This window comes from Aulonocara stuartgranti (genome assembly GCF_965226115.1).
Source record: "Aulonocara stuartgranti genome assembly, chromosome: 22".
NCBI lineage: Eukaryota > Metazoa > Chordata > Actinopteri > Cichliformes > Cichlidae > Aulonocara > Aulonocara stuartgranti.
The window spans coordinates 11,721,374-11,737,205 of NC_138957.1; the positions used below are offsets into that span (position 1 = coordinate 11,721,374).

Genomic DNA, 15,832 nt, shown 5'->3' on the forward strand with positions numbered 1-15,832 from the left:
AGTGAAAGCTGCAGCTGTTTTATTGATAAATTTAAAGACAAAAAGTCAAAAGGATTAATCACCCCTGTAACTGTGTCACTATACATCAGCATTAACAGGACCTCAGTTTGGTGTTTCAGAAAACTGCTGATCTCAGACCTGCACAACTTCTGTTTTAAACACTGAATGTACTCAGCTACATGAAGAGCACGTGATGTTTTCTCTGACACAATTAAATAAAACCTGATTAAAAGTCAAAGGTTGTTACTTGTATTTGAACTAAAAACTTGTGATCTGGAATTCTTTCACTGTTTTTTGACAATAGTGTGTTATTTATCATAAAGTAATTCAGAGTCATTCATACCAGAGTAACCAGTGAGCACAACATATATTTAACTTTCTACAGGACTTAAAGCTATTACTATAGCTTATAGCTATAGCTATTACTTAACTGCACTACTGTATAGTTCTGTGTAAATAATCATTCTGTACATATGATGATTTTTAATCCTACAATTGTTTATAACCTGCATAGTTCACATTTCTGTATAACTGTATATCTCAGATTTCTGTAGTTTTTCATATTTATATCCTGTTCATAGCCTGTACATAGTTTGTACTCACTACAGCCTGTACATACTTATAGTTATAGAATATTCACAACATACTTCATACCGTGTACATTATAACATACCATAATAGACCCATTTCTGTAATATACTTACATATCTATATTATTGCTAATATATATTGTAATATATCTATATCATGGCTAAAGCACTTCTGGATGGATGCAAACTGCATTTCGTTGCCCTGTACCTGTGCATGTGCAATGACAACAAAGTTGAATTCTATTCTATTAAAAGTCCAGACCCTCTGAGGATTATCTGAGTACTTCTAACATTACACAAAGCAAAGGTCTCCATCAGTGTTCATGAAATGCTGGGTTTATCCTTCTTGTGAGGGAGCTGCTGGTGAAGATCACGAGCCCTGCTTGATCCCGGCGATGAGTTTCAGTCTTCCTGGTGTTTCTGAAATGATGCCTCTCACTGTGGGTCAACAGAACTTCTGGCACAGGACAGCTGTAATGAAAGAAATTGAAGTTTTGGAAATGCCCTATATGTGAGAAGCAGATTTTGTATTTACTTTTCTTTTGCCAATCAAGATAAAGTATAATTTTCACCATACAATTACTAACCTTGTCATCTCCTGCACTGTCTGTTTTGGGCTCTGGGCTCCTCCTTCCCAGCGCTCATGAGACTGCTTTGATGCACTGTGGTATGAGGTGCTAACCTGTTGACAGTGTTGGGAAGGTTAATTTTAAAATGTATTCCACCAAAGATTATAGAAGTAATGTATTCTGAATACTTTACAACTACATGAATGTACTATTGCTGTGTGATTTATTACTATTACTGAAGGCTACTCGCCATACCAACACCAACTAGATGTTAAAATCTTAATATAAATGAGTAACAGTAGGTGGACATTAGGTAAGGCTGCAGCGATCTCGTGTAGAAAACTATTCAGCGCGTATATAAAACAGGTCAGCGGCTCCGAACCGTAGTAAAGGGACCTCTGGCTAATACGTCCGGTTCGTGTCGGGCTCATAGCTGAAAACTAGCTTTACTTTGTTGTCTGGGTCAAGTTTGCTAGCGAGAGACAGAGAGAGGCGTTGAAAGGCTGCTTATTGTTTCGGAGGAAAACAAGAACACGGTGTACAGTCGAGTCTTAACAGCTTACTTGCAGCTGGGCTCGTCAGGCACTCTTTTTGGCTTTAGTGGTTATTATTATATTTACATGCTTCCAGCTCCCGTTTCTGCTCCGTGACAGCTGTACTTCTCCTTTCTCTCCCTCCCTCGCTCACAGACACATAACGGGTATGGCAGTCCATTCTCCCTGCAGCACGGACTACACTGCCCATGAGGCTACATTGTTTAGGGCGATGCCTGTAACACTCTCTTATCGCCTACATATTAAATCATATTAAATAATTTTTGTATAATAATTTTTAGAGGCTCTTATTGCGTGTTTTGTTTGGGTTTCCACCAGCGTGGAATTACCAAAAAGTAGAGAGACCATAGCCTAACATATGAAACAGGTAAATACCGCCATGTAATCCATTTATTTCAACAAACTAACTGTATTCTCAATATCACCTATTGAACAGTAATTGTAACGGATACATTTACTCATATTTTGTATTTTAAATACGTAACGCCGGTGCATGTATTATGTTACTGCCCAACACTGCCTGTTGAGATCCTGAGATCCGCTCCTAGAACACCGGCCTCCAACTCCTGAAGAGACATGGGTGTCCCTAAATTTAGCAAATATTAGCGTCAGGCTAGCTTGCTACGACGAATAGGCTAATACCAGCATTTTACCACAACTTCACCAGATGTAGCTAAAAAAAACTAAACTAATGTCCAGCCCAGTGGGACAGCAAGAAAAGATGACAAAAAATGATTACTTACTTGCGGTTTGGAGGTTCAAGCTGAAATTGAAGCAGCCATTGAAAGACGGGAAGAGAGAAAGATGGCAGCTTGGTCAGCACTAGTGGCCTGTATAATATATGCAAATACATACATACCATCACTGACTAGCTTTACTCTGTCTGCCTGTACTTTACAAAGCCATCTAACCACGACTAACCCTGACTTTGGCAGAAGTCGCCTCTCTTTATGCAGCACCCCCGGTGATGAATAAACAAAGAGGACTGGCTTTCATGCGTTGCTTTTTAGGCTCAAATCCGTTTGATGCTTGGAGGCTCACAGTGACATGAATTAATAACTCCTCCGAAATGCATTAGACCAGGGGTGTGCAACTCGGATGATCTGATATCGTCACAACAATGTGGTTGATCCTGGAACAACAGGATCAACCACATTGTTGTGACGTTATTCTTTGGCACGCCAAGCCATTCGTGCATTTATGAAATTCCAATGTTGCAAGGACAATATCAATTCTGCTTAGCGTTTTTTGTTTTACGGTAGTTTTTCCCGAAGTCGCAAAAGTATGACGTTGCAACATTCTGATTGGTCACTTGCAATGTTGATCAACATTTGGAACAACATTTACTATTTTGATCTGGGAACAACACCAACACGACGATATCAGATCGTGCGTCCAACTCCAGTCCTCAAGGGCCGGTTTCGTGCAGGTTTTAGACGTGTCCTGGATCCAACACAGCTGAATTACTGGCTACATTGCCTCCTCAACATGTCTTGAAGTTCTCCAGAGGCCTGTAATGAACTAATCATTTGATTCAGGTGTGTTGACCTACAGGACACTGGCCTGGAGTTGGACACCCCTGCGTTAGAACAAAAGAGGCTTTATTGAAAACGTAAGGAGCAGAAAGTACAGATATTTGCTTAAAAATATATGGAGTAAAAGTATTCAGAAAAAAACCCTCAATACTCAATTAAATTACAGATATTTTTAAAATTCTACTTAAGTACAGTAACGAATTATTTGCACTTCTGTATACTGTATATTTCCCACCCCTGTCCTTGTTGCTAGGATGCTGTCTTTTTCACAGCGTTGCTAGGAAACAACAAACTGAACCGAGTTTGTTTCCGGTTTACAGACCCAAGTTGAGGTTACTGTAACGGACGATTGGAGCTGGCTCTTCGGTGAGTTCTCGGTGTTTTAGCGGCAGTATGGAGATCGTTCATGTTTACTCGAAGCTCCGCAGCGAGTTCGGCCGTCAGTGTCTGTTTTCTGATCGGCCTGCTGAGCTGCTGCTGGATCTCCCCCCGGACCCGAGCCTGACCCTCAGCTTCATCCAGAAGAGCCCCCGGGACCAGGCGGTGCAGGCATGTTGGGAGACGTCAGAGCACCAGGTGAGCCTCATCCCAGCGACACATGACCTGCAGCCACACGCGTGCAAACCAGCTTTAGCTCATTTTTACCTACTGTCTCAAGTGTGCGTTTGATTTCCAAGCGAAGCCGTAACACTTAAAGTTTAATACATATAGTTTAATAATAAAAAGTTGATTTCAGAGGGAGCTGTGCTTTTGACTACTGGTGCTGTACAGCAGGTGAGAGCTTTGAACTCCTCCAGTACTTTATTATCCATGTTAAGTGGACTGGCATTCCTTCTACTCAGTTTGAACATTCAGAGCGCTTCCTGCTACAAGTGTCTGCCTCGCAGTCACGCATTCATGCAGCATGTTCATCTAAGCCTAAGCACTACTTTATAGCTATTCATGCACATTAAATAAAGGGCATGATCAATTCACTTACACACTCACTCTCGAGCGATGCATCGACTCAGGGTTCAGAATCTTGCCCAAGGGTACTTTGACAGGAGTAGGACTGGAGGAGTGACATAGAAAAATCACTATAATATTAGTGAAGATATGTTTTTCTTCACTTTTATCAAGTGCATTTGAGGGGGGGTTGGAGCTATTTGTTAAAATGTTGCTTAATTTTTTGTTTTGTTTTTGTTGTTTGTCTTTGTAAGACAGCCAGGACGAACTGTAGGGTTGTTTTCTATAAGCAACAAGCATGCACTGAGGTGGGCCTTTGGGTTGTTTTGGGTTTTTTTTTTTTTTTTACCAGCGCACGAGCAGCAGCAGGAAACAAAACTTTAAAGAAGTCACTTATTACTTCATTCCAAAAAGTTTGAATAGAGGTACAAGACCACAATATGTTACCGTGATCAGCCAGAACTTCCCAGTCCCAGTTTGTTATGTGGCCCCTTGGGAGAATTAATTTCCTGCCCCATCATAGACTGTGAGCACAATGCTGATGGTTTTCTCTCATTTTCTACTGCAGTGTTTCTTTGTAGGTTGTAAAAATGGAGATGTTCTATTTTTCTGAAAACATCTCAGGCTATTGATGAGTTTTAGAAATTATTTATTAATTGTGGACACTGTCAGATTATCCTTCTTTACACAGAGAAATGTGAATAGTCTAGAGTTATCTTGTTAGTACTGGGCTATTATGGAACAGTTGGAGTGCTCCAACCACTCTTGAGAATAACTAAAATGAGTGTTACGAGTGTGAGTCTGCAGTAACTGATCACATACACACATCTTGAACTGGATTGCCAGATGGGTTGAAATTATATACACAGTAAATGGACTGGTTCTTATATATGCAATATGTCTCATTCACAGATTCATAAAAGCACCTTTTATTTTATTTTTTTTAATCTAACATCTAAAGATGTTCACATGCAATGAACACATCAGAAAGCAATTCAGGGTTAAGTATCTTGCCCAAGAGATGCAGCCTGGAGTAGCCTGGGATTGAACAACCAATCTTCTGATTAGTGACCTGCTTTACCTACTGGGCAACAGTACACCATGTGAATTACCTGTCTGTGTGAAGCTCAGGTGTTACTTGTTGTTTTCAGGTGAACACAGAGCGCTTTGAGACCACAAGCTGTGGAATAAACCACATGGAGGGGGGATGGCCCAAAGACATCAATCCTGCTGAGATGGAACAAACGATCCGTGTAAGAAAGAAGGTGGAAAAGGACGAGAGCTTCATCAACAGTGTTCTGCAGCTGGGCAGCGTAAGTTTCAAATGAATCACAGCAGTCTACCGCAGTCTTACTATTATGCACGTTGGTTGGATGGATGTTTGGGTTGATGCATGTTGGTTGGGTAAATGAATGTTAGCGGGCCAGTTGCTGGCTTTATGGATGTTTAGGTTAATGCATGTTGGTTGGCTGGATCGATATTGAATGGATGCATGTTGTTTATGGATGTTGTGTAGCCCACTGTAACAAACAGATAAAAGTAGAAACCTTTTGTTGGAATTATTACTCAAGTGGTAAATGCATTTCGATGAAAAACCTTTAAACTCTAAAGCAAAACTCAAATTAAATAATTGTATAAAATTAAGTTATTGTTGTGTTTAAAACACTTTATTGTTGTTTATTCATTTTTGTTTAACAATTTTTATATTCTAATAATGTAATAGTGCCTAATAATGTAATTTAATTTTTAATCAATGAGACTTGTTGTCCCGCCTTTAACTTTTTCCTGTTCAGTTACACAGGTTGGGCGATATGTAAAAATTTTCCAACTATCATCAGTCCAGTAACTGATGATAGGCGATATATTCGCATAGGCACAGACTTTTTGTTAGGCAGAGCAAAGAAATCATGCACAGACTGATCTGCGCTTACCAACAAACTCCTCAACATACACTCAAATCAGTTGTCGGTTGAAAAACTTTTCCCACCGGATTGTTCAAATTTTCTTCTCCTTCTAAACATTGCTGGAAATTCCTATTTGGCTTATGAGCGCCACTGGTGTTTGGACTTGGATTTATATCCACCTGTAATGTGATTGTCGTTTTTGTCCAAAGGACAGATTAGTGACAGGAAAGGGGCACTTCAGGGGGCCAATCACATTTCAGCTTGGGCCAGTGCCTCTGTGGCCCTACCCCTAGAACCGTCCCTGGGTCTAGAACATATTGAATTTAATTTTTTCCTGGGCATGGACCTTCTTCCCAGTTTTCCTTAATTGGGTCCAACACTTCCTGAGACTTCCTGTCAAACAGCAACTCAAAGGGAGAAAATCCTGTGGAGCCCTGGGGCAGTCTGTACAATCTGAACAACAGATGGTCTAACCTGGGATCCCAATTGCTTTCATCCTTGTGATTAAGCTTTCAAATAAGTCTTTTTCGTAAACTAATTCGTACAGGAATTTTATTTTTTTTTATTGTGCGAGACATGGACAAAGTGCCCTTGTATGTCTTTCGGGATGCTGTCTCAGGAGATGAGTCTGAAACAGCGCTTGCGCCACACTCTGGCAGAAATGGTCAGTGCTTTGGGATATTGCATTGCATAATCCACCAGAACTAGTACAAAGCAATACCCACATGAACTCTACTGAAATGGTTTGACGGGGTCCATGCCAATGTGCTCAAATGAAACCTTCATTAATAGTAAGGTGCAAAGATGCTCTCAGAATGGCTGGCTGGTTTACCAGCAGATATTCCGGGCAGGAAGTTTTTTTTCATATCCCATGTAACCAGTCATTGGTTTGTAATGAGTAGAGTTGGATGTCTAGAGACCACTTTTACGTGGTCTTGGTCTTGTCTTGGTCTCGGATCCCTCGGTCTTGTCTTGGTCTCGCTGTCTCGGTCTTGCTGTCTCAGATCGACATAGTGGTCGGGAGACTTGGAGTCAACAGTATCCATGACACACAACGTAACGTTCGATAATGTGTCATGCGCAAAAGCATCAGCTCTAAGAGCTGTGCTTAGAGAGTGCTTTGCAGAGAGGGTGAGAGACGCGACAGTCAAGTGGAGCGTGTGTCTGTCCTCTCAGTAAGTGAGTGAGACAGTAGACAGCGGTGAGGAGGACTGTGCGAGTGCATCGCAAAAACACATAAATATGCCTGACACCCGTAAACGAAGCAGCATCTGGCTGCAGTTTAAAGACTTTTTTTGTCTCTGTCTCGTCTCGACTTTGTCTTGGTCTTGACTCGGTCTGTCTTGGTCTTGGTCTTGTCTTGGTCTCGATACCCTATGGTCTTGGTCTTGGTTTAGGCGGTCTTGACTACAAGTCTAGTAATGAGCCACCTGGAAAATAGAATAGAATTCAACTTTATTGTCATTGCACATGTCACAGGTACAGGGCAACGAAATGCAGTTTGCATCCATCCAGAAGTGCTTTAGCCATAATATAGATATATTACAATATATATTAGCAGTAATATAGATATGTAAGTATATTACAGAAATGGGTCTATTATGGTATGTTATAATGTACATGGTATGAAGTATGTTATGAATATTCTATAACTATAAGTATGTACAGGCTGTAGTGAGTACAAGCTATGTACAGGATATGAACAGGATATAAATATGAAAAAAACTATACAGAATATGAAATAAAAAAAACTCTACAGAAATCTGAGATATACAGTTATACAGAAATGTGAACTATGCAGGTTATAAACAGTTGTAGGATTAAAAATTATTGTATATACAGAATGATTATTTACACAGAGCTATACAGTAGTGGGAAAATAATTTCCCACCAGCTTTTTGGCACCATCAAGTGGGAGTGTGCTTGCTCTGTGCAAGCCTTACAATTCAGTTGGTATAATCTATCCCTGATAATCACAAAATGTTAGTGCTTTGTCAGGACGCACCATTAATTTTTATCACTTGGTCAAAATCTGAGCGTAGAGTATCGTCATGGGACTTCTCTGGTGAAAATTCTTCTATGGAGCAAATTACAGGAACCGGCAAAATCAGTAAAGGCCCAGTTGTTTCCTCCTTCCAATGGTCAGTGTTGGATGACCTCATGTCACCACTGAGCGCAGCACAGACATCATGCACCAATCTGTTCCCAAAATCAAGGTGTGCCTTACGCAGAAGCCTTTCGCAGCCTTTAGTGTATATATTTTGCCCCTTTGTTTAATTTCCACTGGTCTTTGGCCAGTGTTATAGAAAGTTTGAGGCCCACGTACCGATATCAGTGGACCCACTCCGCTGTTCCTGCCGGGAGCCCCTTCACAAATTGTTGCAGTACAAGGAGGTTCGCAGCTCTCGTCTCCTGGCCCCAGCTTGCTACTGAAGTAGGTGGGGCATGATTAGAAAATGACTACCAGCCATGCTGGCCAGTCTTCCCCAGAACTGTCCCTTGAACCCACAGCCTCACCCCTGGATTTTGCCTTGCACAGCAGAAGAGTACATAACAGACTGTGACATTTGGGATTTGATTAGTTGAATGTCTGTGTATGATGATAGTGACAAACCAATAAACCGATCAGTGAGTGTTTCTGGCTCATTCTATGATCTCATTCTAATGGTATGATGTTGTCCAGGTCATGGAGCACTGCATCAGACAGAACAATGCTGTGGACATCTATCAGGAGTGTTTCGAGGATGAGGAGGTGGTGGAGGAAATTCAGGAGCCACCATCAGCCAAGACCGTCAATATCTTCAGGTATGGCTGACACAAGGGTTACATTTTCACTCTAGTGACTGATTCCAATAAGAGAAGTAATAAAAATGAATGACAGTCATATTTTTTTATGAAAATCATAAAATTATAATATTTCATAACTCAGTAACAATCAATAATCACATGCCCAAAACTTGTGAAAATATGGTGATGGAATAGGCTGGTGTATAGGATGTTTGAAATAGAAATTAAAATGATGGAATAATAATTCATAATGGTGGGCCACCTGTTCAGGTGTGTGTGTGTGTGTGTGTGTGTGTGTGTGTGTGTGTGTGTGTGTGTGTGTGTGTGTCCTTATTTTCAACGTCATGCTGCTCTGTTGTATGTTAATTGCCCCTTGGGGATAAATAAAGTCTCACTGATTCTGATTTATTTGTGTTTGTTTAATTCAAAAAAGGAAAATCATAATCAAAGTCATTGGTAAAGGGTTGGGCCACCTCTATTTTAAATGGCTTTATTGGTGGAGCAGGGAAGAGCCCCAGCTCGGGGTTGGCACCGTGAGTCAGAGAGAATTTAATCTTTGCCCACACTGGCTGATGTGTGAAGACACATCTGACTCTCTTGGGGGGTCCTTGATCCGATACAATCACCTCGTGTTGTGGTGGAGCGTGTGTAAGTCTGACTTTGATTCTGATTTTCCAAACACAAATAAAACAATGCTTTCAGCGGTGCATGCAGCCTCCAGCTCCCCCCTTCCTCAGAGCTCTCTATTGTTCCAAAAATGCCCTTTTTATTGTGATATAACACACACACACACACACACACACACACACACACACACACACACACACACACACACACACACAGCCCCCCAATAAACTGTTGTCTAAATAGGTGGCCCTGTTTTGTCAAAAGCTAAACCTTTTTGTTTAAAATGACAACAGCCCACCATTATGAAATATTATTCCGTAACTTTAATTTCTATCTCAAACATCCTATTCATCAGCCTTTTCCATCGCCATATTTTCATGATCAGATTTTTGGGCATATCATAATTGATTATTCCTGAGTGATCAGATGTCATAATTATGATTTTCATAAAAATTATGACTGTCATTAACTTTGCTACTTCTCTTATTATGTCCTCAGTTATAAATCACTGGGTTGACATAAGGTAAGATAACCTTTATTAGTCCCACACGTGGGACTAATAAAGTGCTATATAAATAAACGATGATGATGATGAGCTCTGCTGTCTCAGCCTAAATGCAGAGGACAGACAACTGCACACAAAGCAGGAGAGAGATCAAAAACATGCACTGGGTCAAAATCACAGCATGTCATGCTAGGCCTATAACCCACACACATCTTGTCTGATCCTTGGCCAATCAGCAGTCCGGTTGGTAATTGTTGTACTTTCTGTGTCCTCAGAGATCCTAATGAGATCAAACGTACTGTCACCAGCCTGTCCTGGCAACCTGATGGGGGCAGGAAGCTGGCGGTCGCCTACTCATGCCTTGAGTTCCAGAAATCATCCAAAGACATAAGCCTAGACTCCTACATCTGGGACATTGGTGGGTCAGAGAGGCCACAGATTGACTTAACACCACATCAGGATCAATATGTTCACTGCACAATGTTTTCTGTTTCAGAAAACCCGAACAGACCAGAGATGATGCTGAAGCCAACGTCTCCACTTGTCTGTCTGGACTACAACCCCAAAGACTCCCACACTCTGGTGGGGGGAAGCTATAACGGACAGATTGGTGGGTTCAGGTCTACACATAGTCAGAGAGGTGAGCTTCTCTCTGTTACCAGGTTTATTTACCTACACGTGTGTTTTGTTTAGCGTTCTGGGATACCCGGAAAGGGAATCAGCCAGTGGAGTTTTCTTCTTTGGAGCACAGCCACAGAGACCCAGTGTACAAGATCATATGGCTGCAGTCCAAGACTGGAACCGATGCCTTCTCTGCCTCCACCGATGGACAGGTAGACTGATAGATGGTTTGGCAAACCCTTTGAAACCCTTTAAAATAACCCTTTATCTGTCTGTCTGTCAGGTTTTGTGGTGGGATGTCCGCAAGCTAGCTGAGCCCACAGAGTGTCTAGTCCTGGACCCAAGCCGGGAGGGGAACCTGGACCAAGCTTTAGGGGCTACATCTCTGGAGTTTGAGCCCACCATGGTGAGAGCTGTTTCCGTTTTAAGTATTTAACAGTTCTCTACTAATGTGGCTAAACTTCATCATTCTTACTGAATGCATTTGGTTCTGTTTGGTAAGCTCCAACAGTGGACTTGTGAGTATCCCCACTGCTGCCTGCTGCCTTTCACACTGGATATCTTCATTCTGGTAGTTTGGTTTCAGTGATGGAGCTATGTGTAGGGTGATCCTAGTTACATCCAGTCCAGATCACTCCACTTCCTGCACCATGATAACATTTAAAATGATGTGAGGAATCCTATTATCATTTAAACAAAGAGGAAGATCTGTTCGCTGATTATAGAAAATGTTCTGATACATAGATAGTTGCATCCATTCAGGGTTGGACAGTGGGATGTGTTCACTCTGTAGATAGTTACCAATTCAAAGTTGAACTTCGAAGCAGACTAAAGTCATGAGTAAAAACAGCTGAAGCCAGAATGGCTGTACAGCAGACAGTTTACAGCAGTGAGGTGGATCAAGTTTACCTGAACACTCACTCCTTTTGTATAGTCAGTTTCACTTTCTTATTCTGGACAAAATCCCAGAGTACAGAAGAACAGGCAGTAGAAACAGCTTGGGTTCAGCAGCATCACTCTGTAGAACAAACCACAACTTTGATAGCCTACATGATGCTGTGTGGAGCTTCAGTGTGGTGTGTTATGTTCATCTGCTGTCTGTGTTTGTTTGGAAACTATACATGTGAGGATTGGTACCTAATCTACTACAGACCAAATCTACAGGTCTGCAGTAGATGGGTTTCTTTCAGGATTTTCTTTGTTCAGTCATGAACTGCCAATATAGATAAACTTGCAATTCAGTTTCAATTATATAGAGCCGAATCACAACAACTGTTGCCTTAAGGCGCTTTCCTTGAAGATTGTGGGCCAACGTGGTTTAATTTTTCTTCAACTCAGACTCAGAGATATTCCAAATCATTCTTTTTAATTGCTCAGTTAAGAAATCTTTAGTAGAATCTGCTACTGTAGGAAAATGTTTTGTAGCACTGTGCTGTCATACTTTTATTAGCTCAGTTCAATTCAGCTTTATTTCTATGGAGCTAATTCACAACATTTGATTTTAACCAACCTGCTGTATAGTGTTGGATACATTATGGCACAGAGACACTCCAGGAAATCTACGTGGCATTTCTGCTGCAGGAAACATGGTGGTGGAAGTATAACTCCCGATACTAAAACCTCTTTAAATAATTACTTTGAGAAAGTAGATGATAAGCTCCTGAAAGAGGAACTGTGATGGACAGCTCAGCGTCAGATAGGCTGGTTTGAACATGTGCAGAGGAGGGAGAGTGAAAAATCTGGACAAAGGATGAAGAAGATGGAGCTGCCAGGCAGGAGGAAAATAGAAAGACCTCAGAGGAGGTTCATGGATGTAGTGATTGAGAACATGCACAGGGTTGGTGTGACAGACAAGGACGCTGGGATAGGAGGAGATGGAGGCAGGTGACCTGCCGTGGAGACCCCTAAAGGGTGCAGCTGGAAGAAGAATAGTAGGCAAACTTTTCAGAATTTTTAAAACCATATTTGCCTGGTGACTTCAAACATGCAGGATTTATGTCCTGGTGACCATTTAAATAAAAGTTCATTTCAATAATGCCCAAATAGTTGCCCAGAGCAATAAAGAGTTGTCTGTGGAGTTGCGAGAGCTGCTTCTTTAAGACAGTGTATAGCATGAGGCTCATTGTTGTCTCACAATGTTTTGTCCTAAAGTGAGCCTCCCAGGATCATGACTTCACCAGCTTTAGGTGTTTCAGTCTCTGTCATTGATGTCTCTGCAGCCAACTAAGTTCATGGTGGGGACGGAGCAGGGCCTGGTCATCTCCTGTAACAGGAAGGCGAAGACCCCAGCTGAGAAGATTGTCTGTACATACGACAGCCACCACGGACCCATCTACGCCCTGCAGAGAAACCCTTTCTTCCCCAAAAACTTCCTCACTGTCGGGGACTGGACTGCTCGCATTTGGTCTGAGGACATCAAAGAGTCATCCATCATGTGTACCAAGTAGGAATCAGTGATTGCAAACCTCTGATAATAATTCAAAACAAACTTCCCCAAAAGTTGATTCTGTTCATCTGGACGTAGAGTTTTCAGTGGGAGAAATGTTTCGTCACTTGGCTGTCACAATGATGCCATAAAGTTTCACAAAATAATATGCAACAAAGCATTAATGCAACATTGATGCATTGTTGCTCTTTGATCTTTTCTTATGACCTCCAGGTCTTCCTTCCAGATGGTCATCCTGCTCAGACTCAGCTATATCTTTCTCTTTGTCTCTTTGATACACAGGTATCAGATGTCGTACCTGACAGATGCCTGCTGGAGTCCAGTCAGACCCTCTGTCTTCTTCACAGTGAAGATGGATGGCGTGCTGGATGTGTGGGACATCCTGTTCAAACAGAGCGACCCCACGCTGAGTCTGAAGGTGCTCCGACGTGTCCTACAGCTGGCTGATGTTGCCGTTTCTTGCTGTTTCTGATGTTAATGTGTGTTTTGGGCTCCAGGTGTGTGACAACTCTCTGTACAGCCTCAGTGTTCAGGACAACGGGCGCTTGGTGGCCTGTGGCTCTCAGCTGGGTGAGGCTACGCTGCTGGAGATCTGCTCTGGGCTGTCGAACCTACAGAAGAATGAAAAGAGTCTGCTGGCTGCTGTAAGGAGACACAATGACAAACTGAGCTGAGGTCTTCTGACTGCATGATGAGCAGCTGTGTTTCTCAACACTTCTGCAGATGTTTGAGCGGGAGTCTAAACGCGAGAAGATCCTGGAGGCACGGCAGAGGGAGGTGCGTCTAAAGGAGAGGAGTCGCTCGGAGCAGAGCAGAGAAGAGGAGGCGGGCCGTGAGGAGGGAGAGGAGGACCCCAAGCAACTGATTGTCAGAGCTGAAAGTGATTTCTACAGCCTGGTGGAGGCAGAGGTGAAGAGGAGGGAGAAGAAGGACGAGGTGATGAAGGTTAGGAGGAAGAAGAAGAGTTTTTCATTTGGTTCCTTTAACTCTGTTCTGACTGCTTTTTGGTCATTTATTTTCCAGGAAAAAGATATATGTGAAGAGAAAGATGTGAAAGATGAAGAACAAAAAGGAACATCAGAATGAAGGAAAACGGGAGACCACTAGGGGGACGTAAGGAAGATGGCAGCATAAGCTTGCAGCTCCCGGTCAAAAGTCGAAAGAGAACCAGAATTCGAATATTTCCACCGCTAAACCGTGTAATAAATGCCATGGAAGGTGGAAGAAGGTCAAAAAGACAAAGAATGAAGGAAAACACGTTTCTTTTTTAAAGTTAGCAGCTGTTTTCAAGCAGATTCTGTCACCGTTTTACATTTAGTTCAGTAAATGGTGATCTGTTTAATGAGCACTTTGTGTGTGTTGGACTGTTTTATACCAGTATTGATAATATTTTGTCTGTCTTCTGTGTTAATGGGTTGTCTAAATTTCCATGAAATGAAGTCTCAGATTTTAAATAATTAACTTAGTGGTGCTGTTGAAGCTTATCAGAGTGAGAACAGTCCACATGTAGTCATGAAAACCATCTCATACCCAGTGCTGTGGACACCCTGAGACTTGGATATGTCTCAGCTTTGGCAGGTGGAGAATCATCTTGTTATGTTTACAAGTTCTGATCCTATACGCAACTTCCTGCAGATCATTATCACATTCAGTCTTTTTATATCTGACTGCACTTCGTTTCTTTTTTTTTTTTCAACTTTTATTTAACTCCCCCCCCCAACAAATACAAGACTGGTTCACATCCAAAATAATAACACTACACAGCACTAGAATATTACAACATTATGTCCATAATTGTTGTCCACTAGGATCCAGTTTACAGGTTACTCCCAGTGCTTCCAGTGGTTTCTTCCATTTGTCCACAAAAATTCGGGAGCTCCCATCAATATAGTGTCCCAGCCTGATCAGAGTCATAACTTCAATGATGAGCGACCTCCATAGAGAAATGGAGGGAGGCTCAGCCCCCACCCATCTCAACATAATGCTTTTCCTGGCCAACGTTGACAGTGACTGAATTACATGCTCATGTTGTACCAGTGAGACAGGATGGGGTATTTTCATCATCCTGCAGGGCAGCCGGCTGGCCGGCAAGGTCACCATGTTTGTGAATATGATAACCTGAGACTGAAGTGGTTTCCATCCCTCCACCCATCCATCCATCAGTTGTCTTCTGCTTTTCCTGGACCAGCTATCACAGGGCAAGGAAGGGTTAACCCTGGGTAGATCGCCAATCTGACACAGAACCAAGTGGCGTAGGAGCTTCAAATTGATACCGTAGGTGTATGGTATCAAATGGCATGGTCTGGTGTCCTCTTGGACAAGTTCAAATCTCAATGACCACGACCTCAAGGTCAAGTTTTCTGACAGTCTTGTGACTGTGATAACTTGGGAACGAGGTGACATGTGCTCTGATAAATAATAGGGCAGTAAGCCAGAAATGGATTTATAGATAAAGTGATACCAATGAACCATCATTCGTAAGGCCAGTGAGGACCAGCCAGAGAATATAAAGTACAGTGGTGATTAGAGCCAGTTATAAATCTTAATGCCCCTTGATAGACAGACTCCAACAGATGAAGAGACTGAGCAGAGGCATTCATTTAATTATGTCACCGTAATCCAGGAGAGGCAAAAAAAAAAAAAAAAAAACAGTGGCAGCAACGGTAAAAGAGAAACATGATCTGTTTCTGAAAAAGAGCACGAACTTCGGCCTCAGTTTCTTTAATATATGGTCAATGTGTGACTTAAA

The 15,832-nt window shown here is 42.0% G+C and overlaps 1 protein-coding gene and 1 long non-coding RNA gene across 3 annotated transcripts; one reads left to right on the forward strand and one right to left on the reverse strand.

Annotated features, from left to right (window-relative positions):
- Positions 1-2: 2 nt before the first annotated feature.
- Positions 3-2,563, reverse strand: LOC309699430. Its single transcript, XR_014274343.1, has 3 exons — positions 2,457-2,563; positions 1,178-1,272; positions 3-1,061 (listed from the first exon to the last, which is right to left on the reverse strand). It is a non-coding gene; the product is annotated as an uncharacterized lncRNA (long non-coding RNA).
- A 708-nt stretch (positions 2,564-3,271) lies between these two features.
- Positions 3,272-14,415, forward strand: dnai2b (dynein, axonemal, intermediate chain 2b). Of its 2 annotated transcripts, none has more exons than XM_082522772.1 (13): positions 3,272-3,325; positions 3,569-3,824; positions 5,345-5,506; positions 8,781-8,902; positions 10,292-10,434; positions 10,513-10,626; positions 10,710-10,849; positions 10,921-11,043; positions 12,857-13,080; positions 13,366-13,501; positions 13,581-13,727; positions 13,807-14,028; positions 14,107-14,415. In XM_082522772.1, exons 2-13 carry the CDS (start codon positions 3,642-3,644, stop codon positions 14,167-14,169), a joined length of 1,779 nt encoding a protein of 592 aa, XP_082378898.1. In that variant the 5' UTR covers positions 3,272-3,325; positions 3,569-3,641; the 3' UTR covers positions 14,170-14,415. The 2 variants fall into 2 exon arrangements, with proteins under 2 accessions (XP_082378898.1, XP_082378899.1); XM_082522773.1 differs by having other exon boundaries at positions 13,807-14,019.
- Positions 14,416-15,832: the final 1,417 nt, after the last annotated feature.

Bases quoted from the DNA above. Each gene is read 5' to 3' on its own strand.
- dnai2b (XM_082522772.1), top strand. From the start codon at position 3,642: ATGGAGATCGTTCATGTTTACTCGAAGCTCCGCAGCGAGTTCGGCCGT. The intron at 10,435-10,512 runs GTGGGTCAGAGA...TTTCTGTTTCAG, and splicing joins CTCCTACATCTGGGACATTG to AAAACCCGAACAGACCAGAG. The intron at 13,502-13,580 runs GTGCTCCGACGT...TTTGGGCTCCAG, and splicing joins ACCCCACGCTGAGTCTGAAG to GTGTGTGACAACTCTCTGTA.